The sequence below is a fragment of the Pristiophorus japonicus genome, chromosome 6 (genome assembly GCF_044704955.1).
Source record: "Pristiophorus japonicus isolate sPriJap1 chromosome 6, sPriJap1.hap1, whole genome shotgun sequence".
NCBI classification, from domain to species: domain Eukaryota; kingdom Metazoa; phylum Chordata; class Chondrichthyes; family Pristiophoridae; genus Pristiophorus; species Pristiophorus japonicus.
In genome coordinates, this window is record NC_091982.1 from 120,286,771 (window position 1) to 120,304,212 (window position 17,442).

The 17,442-nt window shown below is 45.1% G+C and overlaps 1 protein-coding gene across 1 annotated transcript in view; it reads right to left on the reverse strand.

Annotated features, from left to right (window-relative positions):
* wdr44 (WD repeat domain 44) overlaps nucleotides 1–17,442 on the reverse strand; it is a 116,118-nt gene that overhangs the window by 59,528 nt on the left and 39,148 nt on the right. Inside the window, exon 3 of the mRNA XM_070883157.1 lies at nucleotides 1,415–1,489. Coding sequence (XP_070739258.1) covers nucleotides 1,415–1,489 — 75 coding nt within the window. The remainder of the gene's footprint in view (nucleotides 1–1,414; nucleotides 1,490–17,442) is intronic.

A 17,442-nucleotide genomic window follows, 5' to 3' on the forward strand; every position in this document is an offset into this window, starting at 1 on the left:
CTGGGTAGGCCATATTGTCTGCATGCCGGACACGAGACTCCCAAAGCAAGCGCTCTACTCGGAACTCCTTCATGGCAAACGAGCCAAAGGTGGGCAGCAGAAACGTTACAAGGACACCCTCAAAGCCTCCCTGAAAGAACATCCCCACTGACACCTGGGAATCCCTGGCCAAAGACCGCCCTAAGTGAAGGAAGTGCATCCAGGAGGGCGCTGAGCACCTCGTGTCTAGTCGCCAAGTGCATGCAGAAATCAAGCGCAGGCAGCGGAAAGAGTGCGTGGCAAACCAGTCCCACCCACACCTTCCCTCAACGATTATCTGTCCCACCTGTGACAGAGATTGCGGTTCTCGTATTGGACTGCACAGTCACCTGAGAACTCACTTTGAGTGGAAGCAAGACTTCCTCGATTCCGAAGGACTGCCTATGATGTTGATGGCCAACTGTGGCACCTGCAGTGCCACTCAGGCCAAAAAGCTAACTGGGCACAAACCAGGACTGAAACTCGGAAATCAGAACCACAACAATTCTGCTCAACTGTGCCAGCTCTTCAACTGGAGGTATCCACACAAATTTTATTTCCCTGCATATTTTTATATTCTTGCTTTTTAACTACTTATCCAATTCTATTTTTAATGATTTTATCCTCTCGTCCTCAATAGCCTTTTTTTGAAAAAAATTGTGAAAATATTTATTTCCCCATTAATTTCTTTTGCTGGTAATCCCAAGTCTATATACTTCCTTGCTACTGATAAGTGAATGCATTTTATGACAGTTTGCAGCAATGATTGGATGGCTTAGCTATTTTTGTTTTGAAGTTTTTCTGAAGACACATGCCTCAGTAAATGAAATATGGTGCAAGCAGAATATAAAGGCCATTTTTAATCCTTAAAACATTTTGAATCCACCCAAAGTCCCCATTAAATCCTGCTTTTATAAAAATAAAGACCTGAATTTATATAGGCCCTTTCACGACCACCGGACGTCTCAAAGCGCTTTACAGCCAATGAAGTACTTTTGGAATGTAGTCACTGTTGTGACTACAAATCTGGAGATAGATTTTTGAACGATAAAGGAGTAAAGGGTTATGGGGAGCAGGCAGGGAAATGGAGCCGAGTCCATGATCAGATCAGGCCAGGCATGATCTTATTAAATGGCGGAGCAGGCTCAAGGGGCCAAATGGACCGCTCCTATTCTTGTTATGTTGTAATGTAGGTAAGTGGTCTCCTGATTCTGGACTCAATCAGCAAGATACAAAATGGTGCAGTAGTGTTATGATTTTGAAATTGGAAAACTTAAAGAAAAAATATATATAGACCAGTACCCCACACATCTCTTCATAAAAGCTTAAAGACCATTTGGGCTGTGTTTGAAAGATCAAGAAAAATTTTATAATGGTTTCAGATGAAATAACAAACCTCAGCTTTATTTTCATGACTAGGTTCAAACGGAAATTCTTGATCAAGTTCCTGTGCTCCATTATCTATTTTATCCTGTTAAGGAATAAAAAACATAAAATAATTATGAATTTTACCAAGCATTGTTTCCATCTACAGATCTATCTACAAAATGAACATTAGATACCAATTTTTCCTATTCATCCTTCAAAATAATGACATTGTGTTTTGAAATTTCAAGTCCTCAGTTGCAAAATAGAATTTTGAGGAGTTTAATGTTTCATTAAGTTCATATAGGTTGAACCTCCCTTATCTGGAACCCTCGGGACCTAGCCTGTTCCGGATAAGGGATTTTTCCAGACGAGGGGCAGTCACGTTAAATTGGACAGTACAGGTACTGAGCAAGGGGATATCGGGGCTGACTGTGTGGTGGATCGCGAAGTTAGGCCAGCGATTGCAGGAGTCGGCAGCAAGGAAGGACTTCAATTTGTTCATGTCAGAGTTCTGCGCATGCGCCACCCGGGAATGGTTCCGGACGAGAGGTGGTTCTGGATAAGGGAGTTCTGGATAAGGGAGGTTTCAGCGTGTATTAATTTAAATTGAAATAAAAATCATTCTTGAATGAGCAAGCCTGTTATTGCACTCAATTTTGCGGGGCAGGTTAGTAAAGTGGTTATGTTACTGGACTAGTAATCCAGAGGACTGGACTAATGATCTGGAGACATGAGTTCAAATCCCATCATGGTAGTTGGGGAATTTAAATTCAATGAATTAAATAACTTTGTGAATAAAGAGTTAGTATCAGTAATGGTGACCAGGATTGTTGTAAAAACCCAACTGGTTCATTAATGTCCTATAGAGAAGAAAACCTGCCGGCTTCCAGACCCACACAATGTGGTTGACTCTTAACTGCCCTCGGAAATGACCACTAGCAAACCAGTCATATATCTGCTACGATGGATTGCTCACCCCGACCTTAAGGGCAATTAGAGATGGGCAATAAATGCAGGCCTTGCCAGCGACGCCCACATCCCAAAAATGATTTAAAAAATTATATCTGGACAACCCAGAAACATCCCAACACAAGTCATCACCGTAATATCATCTTTAATAGTATACATTACAAAATTAAAGTCCAAGATGCAATAATCTTAGGAATGTAACTTTCAACAACTTCTATTTATATCATAGGCAGTCCCTCGGAATCAAGGAAGACTTGCTTCCACACCTGAAATGAGTGCTTTGGTGGCTGAATAGTCCAATACGAGAGCCACACTCTGTCGCAGGTGGGACAGATAGTCGTTGAGGGAAGGGATGGCTGGGTCAGGTTTGCCACACGCTCTTTCCACTGCCTGGGCTTGATTTCTGCATGCTCTCGACGTTGAGACTCGAGGTGCTCAGCGCCCTCCCTGATGCACTTCCTCCACTTAGGACGGTCTTGGGCCAGGGACTCCCAGGTGTCAGTGGGGATGTTGCACTTTATCAGGGAGGCTTTGAGGGTGTCCTTGTAACGTTTCCACTGCCCACCTTTGGCCTGTTTGCCGTGAAGGAGCTCCGAGTAGAGCACTTGCTTTGGGAGCCTCATGTCTGGCATGCGGACTATGTGGCCTGCCCAGCGGAGCTGATCCGAGTGTGGTCAGTGCTTCAATGCTGGGGATGTTAGTCTGAGTGAGGATGCTGATGTTGGTGCGCCTGTCCTCCCAGGGGATTTGTAGCATCTTGTGGAGACATCTTTGGTGATATTTCTCCAGCAACTTGGTGTCTACTGCACATGGTCCATGTCTCAGCCATACAGGAGGGCGGGGTCGCACCGTGGATCTTGATGACTGGGGGCCAGTGCTGTGCGGTGAGGACAGGCTGATGGAGGACTTTTGTCTTACTGATGTTTAGCATACGCCTCAGTAAATACGTCGACTATGTACTGGAGTTCAGCCTCTATGTGCGCAGGCGTCGTCCGCGTGCTGTAGCTCGACGACAGAGGTTGGAGAGGTCTTGGATCAGGCCTGGAGACGGCGAAGGTTGAACAGGTTCCCACTGGTTCTGTAGTTTAGTTCCACTCCAGTGGGAAGCTTGTTGACTGAGGTGGAGCATGGCGGTGAGAAAGATTGAGAAGAGGGTTGGGGCAATGACGCAGCCCGCCTTTAACGTAGTAAAATCTCCCAAGGCGCTTCACAGGAGTGTTATGAGTCAAAAAAATAATTTGACATTGAACTACACAAGAATAAATTAGGGCAGGTAACCAAAAGCTTGGTCATAGCGGTAGGTTTTAAGGAGCTTCTTAAGGGAGGAAAGAGACGTAGAGAGGCAGAGAGGGAATGCCGGAGATAGGGCCTAAGCAACAGAAGGCACAGCCACCAATGGTTGAGCGATTATAATCAGGTTGGCAGACTTGCTCAAGAGGGCAGAATTAGAAGATCAGCTATCTCGGGGGGGTTGTGGGGCTGAAGGAGATTACAGAGATAGGGAGGGACGAGGGCCATGGAGGAATTTGAAAACAAGGATGAGAATTTTGAAATCGAGGTGTCGCTTAACTGGGAGCCAATGTAGGTCAGCAAACACAGAGGTGATGGGCGAGTGGGACGGCGCAGGGCAGCCGAGTTTTGGATCACCTCAAGTTTACATGGGGTAGAATGTGGGATGCCAACCAGGAGTGCATTGGAATAGTCAAGGCTAGAGGTAACAAAGGCATGGATGAGAGTTTCAGCAGCGGATGAGCTGAGGCAAGGGCAGAGAAGGGCAACGTTACGGAGGTGGAAATAGGCAGTCTTAGTTGTGCTGCGGATAGGTAGTTGAAAGCTCATTTCAAGGTCAAATATGACCAATGGTTGCAAACAGTCTGGTTCACCCTCAGACAGATGTTGGGGAGAGGGACTGGAGTTTGTGGCGGGGACTGAAGACAATGGCTTCGTTCTTCCTAATATTTAATTGGAGAACATTTCTGCTCCTCCAGAACTGGATGTTGGACAAGTAGTCTGACAATTTAGAGAACATTGAGGGGTCAAGAGAAGTGGTAGTGAGGTGGAGCTGGGTGTCATCAGCGTACATGTGGAAACGTATGTTATGTTTTCAGATTATGTCGACAAGGGACATGTAGATGAGAAATAGGAGGGAAATACAGCCCCCAATAGATCCTTGGAAGACACCAGAGTTAACGATGAGGGAGAGGAAAGATAAACTGTTGCAGGTAATTCTCTGGCTACGATTAGATAGATAAGAATGGAACCAGCCGAGTGCAGTCCCACCCAGCTGGATAATGGAGTGGTCAACCTTGTGAAAGGCTGCAGACAAGTCAAGGAGGACAAGGAAGGATAGTTTGTCTTTGTCACAGTCACAGAGGATGTCATTTGTGACTTTGATGAGAGTCATTTCGCTACTGTGGCAGAGGCAGAAACCTGATTGGAGGGATTGAAACATGGGCGGGAAAGATGGGCACGGATTTTAGAGGCGACAACAAGTTCAAGAACTTTGGCGAGGAAAGGGAGGTTGGCGATGGCGCAGTAGTTTGCAAGGATAGGTCAAGGTTTTTTTTTTGGAGGGGTGATAACAGCAGATTTGAGATAGCAGGGACAGTACCTGGGGAAGGAGAACTGGTAACAATGTCAGCTCACATGGGAGCCAGAAAAGGAAGTTGGGGGGTCAGCAGTTTGGTGGGAATAGGGTCGAGGGAGTCGGAAGTGGGTCTCATGGACAAGATGAGCTCGGAGAGGTCAGGAGTGGAGATCGGAGAGAAAGTGGAAACATGTGAGGTCTGGGCCAGGGCAGCGGGGATTCTTAGCCCGGTGCCAGAGGCAGCTGAACGGATGGTCTCAATCTTAAAGACAAAGAAGTCCATGAGCTCTATTCTGGAATCATTCCAGAATGATTCTAGAATAGTGAGCAATTATGGCAGATGAAAGCAGGACCCGATAATGCTTTATAAGGTCTAGCCAGATCTGGCGGTGAATGGCTAAACCAGTTGTCCAACATACCTGTTCAAGTCTGCGTCTCGTGGACTTAAGGGAGTGAAGATGAAGGCCGTACCAGGGGGGAACGGCCAGGAAGAAAGAGTAATTGTTTTAATAGGGACTAGGGCATCAATGGTGGTGGTGTGTGTGGCTGGTTGCAGAAATGTCATGGTGAATGGAGAGCCAAATGCTGGACAGTTGGGAGTTCATATGTGCAGTTGAAAGAGAGTTGGAAGAGAATTTTTTTTCCCGGAACGAACACAAAGGATGTAAGGTTTGGGGTGAGTGGGTGGAGAGTGATGAGCAATACAAGGAAGTGGTCAGAAATGGTCATATCTGTGATTGACACGATGGGAGTAGCGTGAATATGGGTTGGGGAGTTTACATGGAGGGAGAGATTAAGGGAGGATAGGAGGTTAATGAACAGAGGAAAGAGAGCATGATGAATTAAGATGGAGGTCGAAATCACCGAAATGTCAAATTGTAATGAATGATTTTAATTTCTTATCAAATTGTGCGGCAGGAGGAAAAACATTTTGAAGAGTACTTCGTGTTACATAATGGATTACCAGTACTATCAAAAAGACTTAGTTATCATAAAAGTACGGGAACAAAACTTGAGGAATTTATAAATATTCACCAGAATCCAGAGATTAATTACTGTACAACCACAGGGGAGGTATAAAAAACATTTATACATAGCTTTCAGGTGAATTATGTACTCTGCAAAGTGAGCATCATCACTTGTGGAATAGAATACCTGGTACATAGGAACATGAGGCCAGTTAGCCCCTGTTCCATCATTCAATTAGATCATGGTTGATCTGTACCTCAACTCTATTTAGCTGCCTTTGATCCATATCCCTTTATACTCTTGCCAAGTACTAAGCACTGTAGTTCAACTACTCACCAAAAACACTTGCATTTATATAGTGGCTTTAATGAGGAAAACGTCCCAAGGCGCTTCACAGAAACATGAACAAAATTTGACACTGAGCCACATAAGTAGATATTAGGGATAACCAAAAGCTTGGTCAGAGGTAGTTTTAAAGAGCTTCTTAAAGAAGGAAAGAGGTAGAAAGATGGCGAGTTTTTTTTTTTGGGGGGGTGGGGGTGGGGGCGCAGAGGGAAGTTCCAGAGCTTAAGGCCTCAGCAGCTGAAGGCTCGGCCACCAACCGTGGTGCCATTAAATTCGGGGATGTGCAGGAGGTCAGAATTGGAGAAGCACAGATATCTGAGGGTTGTAGGGCTGGAGGAGGTTACAGAGATAGGGAGAGGCGAGGCCTTTGAGGGATCTGCAAACAAGGATGAGAATTTTAAAATAGTGGTGTTGTTTAACCGGGCGCTAATGTTGGTAAGTAAACACAGGGGTGATGGGTGAACAGGACTGTGCGAATTAGGATAGAGGCAGCAAAGTTTTGGAAGTTTATGGAGGGTGGAAGATGGCCAGGAGTGTGTTGGAAGAATCAAGTCTAGAGGTAACAGTGGCATGGATGAGGGTTTCAGCAGCAGATCTGAGGCAGGATGGAGTCAGGTGATGTTAGAAGTGGAAGGAGGTAGTCTTAGTGATGGTGTAGCTTTGTGGTCAAAAGCTCTTCGGGTCAAACGTTCAGCCATGAACTCATTGAATGGCGGTGCGGGCTAGAAGGGCCGAATGGCCTACTCCTGCACCTATTTCCTATGTTTCTATGTAAATACAACACCAAGGTCAAATACAATAAAATCTGGCCCATTGTTCCTGATCAGTTCTGCTTTGTAAATTTATTCTGCCTTCTATTTTCCGAAACCCATTTAATTGGAAATGCTTCTCTTCTTGCACCGTTACCTCTGGAGTCCCCAAGGATCTATCCTTGGTCCCCTAACCAAGGTTGCTAACAATCTAGTTTAGCCTCAGACAGTTGCAAGAGGGGGGCTGGAATGGTTGCTCAGGAATGGAGATTGTGGCAGGGACCAAAGACAATCGCTTCGGTCTTCACAATACTTAGTTGGAAGAAACTTCTACTCAACCAGTACTGGATGTCAGATAAGCAGTCTGACAATTTACAGACAGTGGAGAGGGCGAGAGAGGGCGAGAGAGGTGGGAGTGATGTCGAGCTCGGTGTCTTCAGCATACAGTGGAGCCCAACGTGTTTTCGGATGATGCCGCCGATAGGCAGCGTGAAGATGAAAAATAGGAGGGGACCAAGGATAGATCCTTGGGGACTCCAGAGGTAATGGTGCAAGAAGAGAAGCATTTCCAATTAAATAGGTTTCAGAAAATAGAAGGCAAAATAAATTTACAAAGCAGGACTGATCAGGAACAATGGGCCAGATTTTATTGTAGCACAGCATCAACAATGTCTGCTCTTCCACATTTAAAAAAAAAAAATTTCTGCGTGGCAAGTTGCTGAAAGTACGAGCTGATAACGGCGCAGCGAGGGAAATAATGCAACCAACTGTGTATCGCTGTAACCAATCAAGATTGTAGGATTGAGAATCAAAGAGCAAGGACCGAGAAGGAAGTGTAAATTAAAGTGGGTGAATTCAGTGTCAAGCGAGGTAAAGAAAGAAAGAGGGAAAATAAGCATTTATTTTTTTTAATTTTGCCTTTTCTTTTAAAATCACCAATACCTGAAGGAATTGGACTCCACACTTATAGTTCATTTTCAGTGAGAGGGGTTGATTGGCAGTAATTAACACTTGCACTGTTAAACTGTTACACTTGAAATGACGAGACTTAACTTTGTAGAGTATTTAGTTCATATCGACCATGTAAATTCAGCAAGTTCATGCCATTCAATGGTGAAGTATGAAGGTAACAGCGGAGCGGCGCAACAGACAGCAACTTTTGGATATTTGCACTGAACTACGCATCTGCCCCTTGCTGGAAGTTGCTGTACCATTTGCACATAAAACAGAGCTGTGTGCAGAGCTGGAAATATCTACTAAACGGAGTGGCTTGTAAACAGAGTGCAATAGGAACTTGGAGAGGAGTGGGAATCTGATGAGGGGGAAGGAGGTGCGAAGTAATTTAAGCTAAGTAAATATATAAAGTAATCAGATTAATTAATTAGAGTTAAGTAAAATTATGGGACAACCGAGACCTGGTGCCGACAATTCCTGTGCCACATGGGAACTCCAGGACCTTTTATGTGTTCTGGATAATCACATGTATAGGAAGTGCCTCCAGTTACTCAAACTGGAGCTCAGGGTTTGAGGGCTGAAGTCACTGCAGGGCACACAGGGGGTTGAGAATTTCCGGTAGCGCTCGTTTCAGGAGGGTATAGGAGAATAGTAAGTGGATGGCTATTAAGCAGGGTAGGAAGAGGCAGGCTGTGCAGGAAACATTCAGGAGCGTGGCACTCTCAACCCTGCTGAATACCAGTGAGGGTGCCGACACCTTGGGGATGTGCAGCCGAGTGCACATCTATGGTACTATAGGGTAAATGACTGCACAGGGGAGCACAGCAAAATATAGAATTGCAGTGGTCATAGGGGACTTTATAGTCAGGGGGATAGACAGGCGATTCGGCAACCGCCGACGTGACCTGTTCAAGATGGATGGGTTGCACCTCAGAGCTGGGACCACTGTCCTCGCGGGAAGGTTAACTAGCACTGTGGGGGATGGACACCAGGATGAAAACATTATAGAGAAGAAACAAGGTAGACAGAGGACTGGGAGAGGTAAATAGCACTACAGTAAAGAATAGTTCAGAAATAGAGATCAGACAGGGGGGACAAATGCAAAGTTTAAGATGCGTTGGGGTGCATGTACTTAAATGAACGGAGCATGGTAAACAAGGTTGGTGAGCTGCAGGCTCCAGTCGCTGCATGGGAATATGATATAGTGGCATTAACAGAGACCTGGGTCAAAGAAGGGAAGGACTGGGAACTTGATATTCCTGGCTATAAGGTATTCAGAAAAGATAGGGAAGGGGAAAAAAAAAAGGAGGTGGTGGTGACAGTATTGATCCAATAAATTATAGCACTGGAGAAGGTCACTCAAGGTAGACAAGTCCCCTGGTCCTGATGAAATGCATCCCAGGGTATTAAAAGAGATGGCAGAAGTTATAGCAGATGCATTCGTTATAATCTACCAAAATTCTCTGGACTCTGGGGAGGTACCATCGGATTGGAAAGCAGCTAATGTAACGCATCTGTTTAAAAAAGGGGGCAGACAAAAGTCAGGTAACTATAGGCCAGTTAGTTTAACATCTGTAGTGGAGAAAATGCTTGAAGCTATCATTAAGGAAGAAATAGCGGGACATCTAGATAGGAATAGTGCAATCAAGCAGACGCAGCATGGATTCACGAAGGGGAAATCATGTTTAAGTAATTTACTGGAATTATTTGAGGATATAATGAGCATGGTGGAAAGAGGTGTACCGATGGATGTGGTGTATTTAGATTTCCAAAAGGCATTCGATAAGGTGCCACACAAAAGGTTACTGCAGAAGATAAAGGTTCGCGGAATCAGAGGAAATGTATTAGCATGGATCGAGAATTGGCTAACAGAAAGTAGAGAGTCGGGATAAATGGGTCCTTTTCGGGTTGGAAATCGGTGGTTAGTGGTGTGCCACAGGGATCGGTGCTGGGACCACAACTGTTTACAATCTACATAGATGACCTGGAAGAGGGGACAGAGTGTAGTGTAACAAAATTTGCAGATGACAAAGATTAGTGGGAAAGCAGGTTGTGTAGAGGACCCAGAGAGGCTGCAAATAGATTTAGATAGGTTAAACGAATGGGCTAAGGTTTGGCAGATGGAATACAATGTTGGAAAATGTGAGGTCATCCACCTCAGAAAAAAAAACAGTAAAAGGGAATATTATTTGAATGGGGAGAAATTATAACATGCTGCAGTGCAGAGGGACCTGGGGGTCCTTGTGCATGAATCCCAAAAAGTTAGTTTGCAGGTGCAGCAGGTAATCAGGAAGGCGAATGGAATGTTGGCCTTCATTGCGAGAGGGATGGAGTACAAAAGCAGGGAGGTCCTGCTGCAACTGTACAGGGTATTGGTGAGGCCGCACCTGGAGTACGGCGTGCAGTTTTGGTCACCTTATTTAAGGAAGGATATACTAGCTTTGGAAGGGGTACAGAAACGATTTACTAGGCTGATTCCGGAGATGAGGGGGTTAGATTGATGATGATAGATTGAGTAGACTGGGTCTTTACTCGTTGGAGTTCAGAAGGATGAGGGGTGATCGTATAGAAACATTTAAAATAATGAAGGGGATAGACAGGGAGCCAATTTAAAACCGAGTTGAGAAGGAATTTCTTCTCCTAGAGGGTTGTGAATCTGTGGAATTTTCTCTGCCCAAGGAAGCAGTTGAGGCTAGCTCATTGAATATATTCAAATCACAGATAGATAGATATTTAACCAATAAGGGAATTAAGGGTTATGGGGAGCGGGCAGGTAAGTGGAGCTGAGTCCACGGCCAGATCAGCCGTGATCTTGTTGGGTGGCGGAGCAGGCTCGAGGGGCTACTCCTGTTCCTAATTCTTATGTTCTTCTGTTCTTCTGTTCTTATTAATGTTGGGGAGATCTAGAACCAGGGGTCACCGTCTGGAGATGGGGGGTGGGCCATTTGGGACCGAGATGAGGAGAAGCTTCTTCACTCAGAGAGTGGTGAACCTGTGGAATTCTCTGCCGCAGAAAGTTGTTGAGGCCAATTCACTGGATGTGTTCGGGGGGGGGGGGTCCTTGCTACTGGGGGGATCGGGGGGCATGGCGAGAAAGCAGGAATGGGGTACTGCGGGTACATGTTCAGCCATGAACTCATTGAATGGCGGTGCAGGCTCAAAGGGCCGAATGGCCTACTCCTGCACCTATTTTCTATGTTTCTATGTCATGCGGTTGAGGGGAAAAGACAGAGTCTATTTGGTTAGAAATAAGCAAGAGAGGAGCTATTACACGACTGGGTGTATACTATAGGCCACCTAAAGGTGGGAAGGAAATAGAGGAACAAATTTGCAGGCAAATTACAGAAAGATGCAAGAACTAACCAGCAGTGATAATGGGCGGATTCAATTATCCTAATATAGGCTGGGATGGTAACAGTGTAAAGGACAAAGGGGGAGGAATTCCTTGAATGTGTACAAGGGAACTTTCTTGATCAGTGTGTTTAGACATAGACATAGAAAATAGGTGCAGGAGCAGGCCATTCAGCCCTTCTAGCCTGCACCGCCATTCAATGAGTTCATGGCTGAACATGAAACTTCAGTACCCTCTTCCTGCTTTCTCGCCATAACCCTTGATCCCCCGAGTAGTAAGGACTTCATCTAACTCCCTTTTGAATATATTTAGTGAATTGGCCTCAACTACTTTCTGTGGTAGAGAATTCCACAGGTTCACCACTCTCTGGGTGAAGAAGTTTCTCCTCATCTCGGTCCTAAATGGCTTACCCCTTATCCTCAGACTGTGACCCCTGGTTCTGGACTTCCCCAACATTGGGAACATTCTTTCTGCATCTAACCTGTCTAAACCCGTCAGAATTTTAAACGTTTCTATGAGGTCCCCTCTCATTCTTCTGAACTCCAGTGAATACAAGCCCAGTTGATCCAATCTTTCTTGATAGGTCAGTCCCGCCATCCCGGGAATCAGTCTGGTGAACCTTCGCTGCACTCCCTCAATAGCAAGAATGTCCTTCCTCAAGTTAGGAGACCAAAACTGTACACAATACTCCAGGTGTGGCCTCACCAAGGCCCTGTACAACTGTAGCAACACCTCCCTGCCCCTGTATTCAAATCCCCTCGCTATGAAGGCCAACATGCCATTTGCTTTCTTAACCGCCTGCTGTACCTGCATGCTAACCTTCAATGACTGATGTACCATGACACCCAGGTCTCGTTGCACCTTCCCTTTTCCTAATCTGTCACCATTCAGATAATAGTCTGTCTCTCTGTTTTTACCACCAAAGTGGATAACCTCACATTTATCCACATTATACTTCATCTGCCATGCATTTGCCCACTCACCTAACCTATCCAAGTCACTCTGCAGCCTAATAGCATCCTTCTCGCAGCTCTCACTGCCACCCAACTTAGTATCATCCGCAAATTTGGAGATACTGCATTTAATCCCCTCGTCTAAATCATTAATGTACAATGTAAACAGCTGGGGCCCCAGCACAGAACCTTGCGGCACTCCACTAGTCACTGCCTGCCATTCTGAAAAGTACCCGTTTACTCCTACTCTTTGCTTCCTGTCTGACAACCAGTTCTCAATCCACGTCAGCACACTATCCCCAATCCCATGTGCTTTAACTTTGCACATTAATCTCTTGTGTGGGACCTTGTCGAAAGCCTTCTGAAAGTCCAAATATACCACATCAACTGGTTCTCCTTTGTCCACTTTACTGGAAACATCCTCAAAAAATTCCAGAAGATTTGTCAAGCATGATTTCCCTTTCACAAATCCATGCTGACTTGGACCTATCATGTCACCATTTTCCAGATGCACTGCTATGACATCCTTAATAATTGATTCCATCATTTTACCCACGACTGAGGTCAGGCTGACCGGTCTATAATTCCCTGTTTTCTCTCCCTCCTTTTTTAAAAAGTGGGGTTACATTGGCTACCCTCCACTCCATAGGAACTGATCCAGAGTCAATGGAATGTTGGAAAATGACTGTCAATGCATCCGCTATTTCCAAGGCCACCTCCTTAAGTACTCTAGGATGCAGTCCATCAGGCCCTGGGGATTTATCGGCCTTCAATCCCATCAATTTCCCCAACACAATTTCCCGACTAATAAAGATTTCCCTCAGTTCCCCCTCCTTACTAGACCCTCTGACCCCTTTTATATCCGGAAGGTTGTTTGTATCCTCCTTAGTGAATACCGAACCAAAGTACTTGTTCAATTGGTCTGCCATTTCTTTGTTCCCCGTTATGACTTCCCCTGATTCTGACTGCAGGGGACCTACGTTTGTCTTCACCAACCTTTTTCTCTTTACATACCTATAGAAACTTTTGCAATCCGCCTTAATGTTCCCTGCAAGCTTCTTCTCGTACTCCATTTTCCCTGCCCTAATCAAACCCTTTGTCCTCCTCTGCTGAGTTCTAAATTTCTCCCAGTCCCCAGGTTCGCTGCTATTTCTGGCCAATTTGTATGCCACTTCCTTGGCTTTAATACTATCCCTGATTTCCCTAGATAGCCACGCTTGAGCCACCTTCCCTTTTTTATTTTTACGCCAGACAGGAATGTACAATTGTTGTAATTCATCCATGCGGTCTCTAAATGTCTGCCATTGCCCATCCACAGTCAACCCCCTAAGTATCATTCGCCAATCTATCCTAGCCAATTCACGCCTCATACCTTCAAAGTTACCCTTCTTTAAGTTCTGGACCATGGTCTCTGAAATTACTGTTTCATTCTCCATCCTAATGCAGAATTCCACCATATTATGGTCACTCTTCCCCAAGGGGCCTCGCACAATGAGATTGCTAATTAATCCTCTCTCATTACACAACACCCAGTCTAAGATGGCCTCCCCCCTAGTTGGTTCCTCAACATATTGGTCTAGAAAACCATCCCTTATGCACTCCAGGAAATCCTCCTCCACCGTATTGCTTCCAGTTTGGCTAGCCCAATCTATGTGCATATTAAAGTCACCCATTATAACTGCTACACCTTTATTGCATGCACCCCTAATTTCCTGTTTGATGCCCTCCCCAACATCCCTATTACTGTTTGGAGGTCTGTCCACAACTCCTACTAACGTTTTTTGCCCTTTGGTGTTCTGCAGCTCTACCCATATAGATTCCACATCATCCAAGCTAATGTCTTTCCTAACTATTGCATTAATCTCCTCTTTAACCAGCAATGCTACCCCACCTCCTTTTCCTTTTATTCTATCCTTCCTGAATGTTGAATACCCCTGAATGTTGAGTTCCCAGCCCTGATCATCCTGGAGCCACGTCTCCGTAATCCCAATCACATCATATTTGTTAACATCTATTTGCACAATTAATTCATCCACCTTATTGCGGATACTCCTTGCATTAAGACACAAAGCCTTCAGGCTTGTTTTATTAACACCCTTTGTCCTTTTAGAATTTTGCTGTACAGTGGCCCTTTTTGTTCTTCCAGCCATACGAGGAAGGAAGCAGTGCTGGATCTAGTTTGTGGAGAATTAAGTGGGGCAAGTGGAGCACGTTTCGGTGCGGGGGGCATTTGGGAAACAGTAATCATAATATTAGGTATAGAATAGTTATGGCAAAGGAACAAGATTTTCATCAAGCGCAAAAATACTTAACTGGAGGAGGGCTAACTTCAGTGAATTGAAAAGGGATCTCACCCAGGTGGATTGGAATAAAAAAAATTGGTAGGCAAAATAGTAATTGAACAATGGAAGCTTTCAAAGAGAAGGTGGTTCAGGTAGCGTAGACATTCATATGAGAGGCAAAGGAAGAGTATCCAAAGCTAGAGCTCCCTGGATGACTAAACATGTATTGGTTAAAATGAGACAGAAAAAGGAGGCTTATGTCAGTTGTAAGGTTCATAATACAGTGGAGAACAAAGCTGAACATAGAAATTACAGAAGACATCGAAAAGAGAATAAGGGCAAAGAGAGTATGAGAATACACAAGTATGTTCTGATGAAAGGTCATCAACCTGTATTTTATAAACATAATAAAGGGCAGGGCCGATTAGGGATCAAAAAAGGAGATCTTGTGGGGTCAGAGGGCACGGCTGAGGTACTAAATGAGTACTTTGCATCTGTCTTCTCTGGAGAAGAGGATGCTGCCAATTTAGCAGTAAAGGAGGAGGCAGTAGCGATATTGAATAGGATAAAAATAGAACAAAAGGAGGTCGTTAAAAGGTTGGCAGTCCTCAAATTAGAAAAGTCACCCGGTCCGGATGGGATGCATCCTAGGTTACTGAAGGAAGCAAGGGTGGAGACTCTGGATACAATCTTCCAATTGCCCTTGGATATGGGGGTTGTGCCAGAGGATTGTAAATGTTCTCCCCTTGTTTGAACAAGGAGAGAGGATAAATCCGGCAACTACAGGCTCGTCAGCCTGTCAGTAAGAAGAAATTTTGAGACAATAATCTGGGACAAAACGAATTGGCATTTAGAAAAATAGTGGTTCATAAATGAAAGTCAACATGGACTTGATCGCGTTCCTCAATGAAGTACTGGAGAGGGTTGTGTTGAGGGTAGTGCGGTTGATGTGTATATGGACTTTCAAAAGACATTTGACAATGTACCACATAATAGACTTGTTAGCAAAATTAAAGCCCATTGGATTAAATGGACAGTGGTAGCATGGATGCAAAACTGGCTAAGGGACAGAAAGCTAAGTGTAATGATAAAGTATTGTTTTTCAGATCGGAGGGAAATATACAGTGGTGTTCCCCAGGGTCGGTATTGCTCATTTTCATATACATTAATGACCTGGACTTGGGTATACATGGCATAATTTCCAATTTTGCAGATGATTCGAGACTCTAAAATATAGTAAACAATGATGAACTGTGCGGCGAGGACAGGCTGGTGGAGGACCTTTGTCTTACTGATGTTCAGTGTAAGGCCCGTGCTTTCGTATGCCTCAGTTAACACGTCGACTATGTCCTGGAGTTCAGCCTGTGTGTGCTCGCAGACGCAGGCATCGTCCGCGTACTGTAGCTCGACAACAGAGGTTGGGGTGGTCTTGGACCTGGCCTGGAGATGGTGAAGGTTGAACAGGTTCCCACTGGTTCTGTAGTTTAATTCCACTCCAGCGGGGAGCTTGTTGACTATGAGGTGGAGCATGGCAGCGAGGAAGATTAAGAGGGTTGGGGCGATGACGCAGCCCTGTTTGACCCCGGTCCGGATGTGGATTGGGTCTGTGATGGATCCGTTGGTAAGGATCACGGCCTGCATGTCGTCATGGATCAGGCGGAGGATGGTGACTCAGTGTTTGAAGACCAGGCCCTCAAAACTGTCACCAAGCTCATGGTCTACAGGCCTGTAGTAATACCCGCCCTCCTGTATGGCTCAGAAGCATGGACCATGTATAGTAGACACCTCAAGTCGCTAGAGAAATAACACCAACAATGTCTCCGTAAGATCCTACAAATCCCCTGGGGGGGACAGACGCACCAACGTTCGTGTCCTCATCCAGGCTAACATCCCCAGCGTTGAAGCACTGACCACACGTGATCAGCTCCGCTGGGCAGGCCACATAGTTCGCATGCCAGACACGAGACTCCCAAAGCAAGCGCTCTACTTGGAACTCCTTCACAGCAAATGAGCCAAAGGTAGGCAGTGGAAACATTACAAGGACATCATCAAAGCCTTCCTGATAAAATGCAACATCCCCACTGACACCTGGTAGTCCCTGGCCAAAGACCGCTTTAAGTGGAGGAAGTGCATCCGGGAGGGCGCTGAGCACCTCGAGTCTCGTCGCCAAGAGCATGCAGAAATCAAGTGCAGGAAAGAGCGTAGGCAAACCAGTCCCACCCACCCCTTCCCTCAACGATTATCTGTCCCACCTGTGACAGAGACTGTGGTTCTCGTATTGGACTGTACAGCCACCTAAGAACTCATGCTAAGAGTGGAAGCAAGTCTTCCTCGATTCCGAGGGACTGCCTATGATGATGATGATGAAACCTGAAGGACAAGTTGAGAAGGGTGTTAAAAATGCATACGAAATCCTTAGCTTTATTAGTAGAGGCATAGAGTAGAAGAGCAAGGAAGTTATGCTCAACCTTTATAAAAAACTGGTTAGACCTCAGCTGCAGTATTGTGTTCAATTTTGGACACCCTACTTTGGGAAGAATGTCAAGGCTTTGGAGAGGATGCTGAAGAGATTCATCAGAATGGTACCAGGGATGAGTGATTTCAGTTATGTGGAGAAACTGGAGAAGCTGAGGTTGTTCTACACAGAGCAGAGAAGGTTAAGAGGTGTTGGAAATCATGAATGATTTTGACAGAATAAATGAAGAGAAACAGTTGCCAGTGGCAGAAGGGTTTGCAACCAGGGTACATAGATTCAAGGCAATTGGCAAAGAAAGAGGCGATAGGAGGACACATTTTTTTTTACACAGCGAGTTGTGACCTGGAACTGTGATGGAAGCAGATTCAAGAGTAACATTCAAGAGATTTGGATAAATACTTGAAGGGAAAATATTTACAG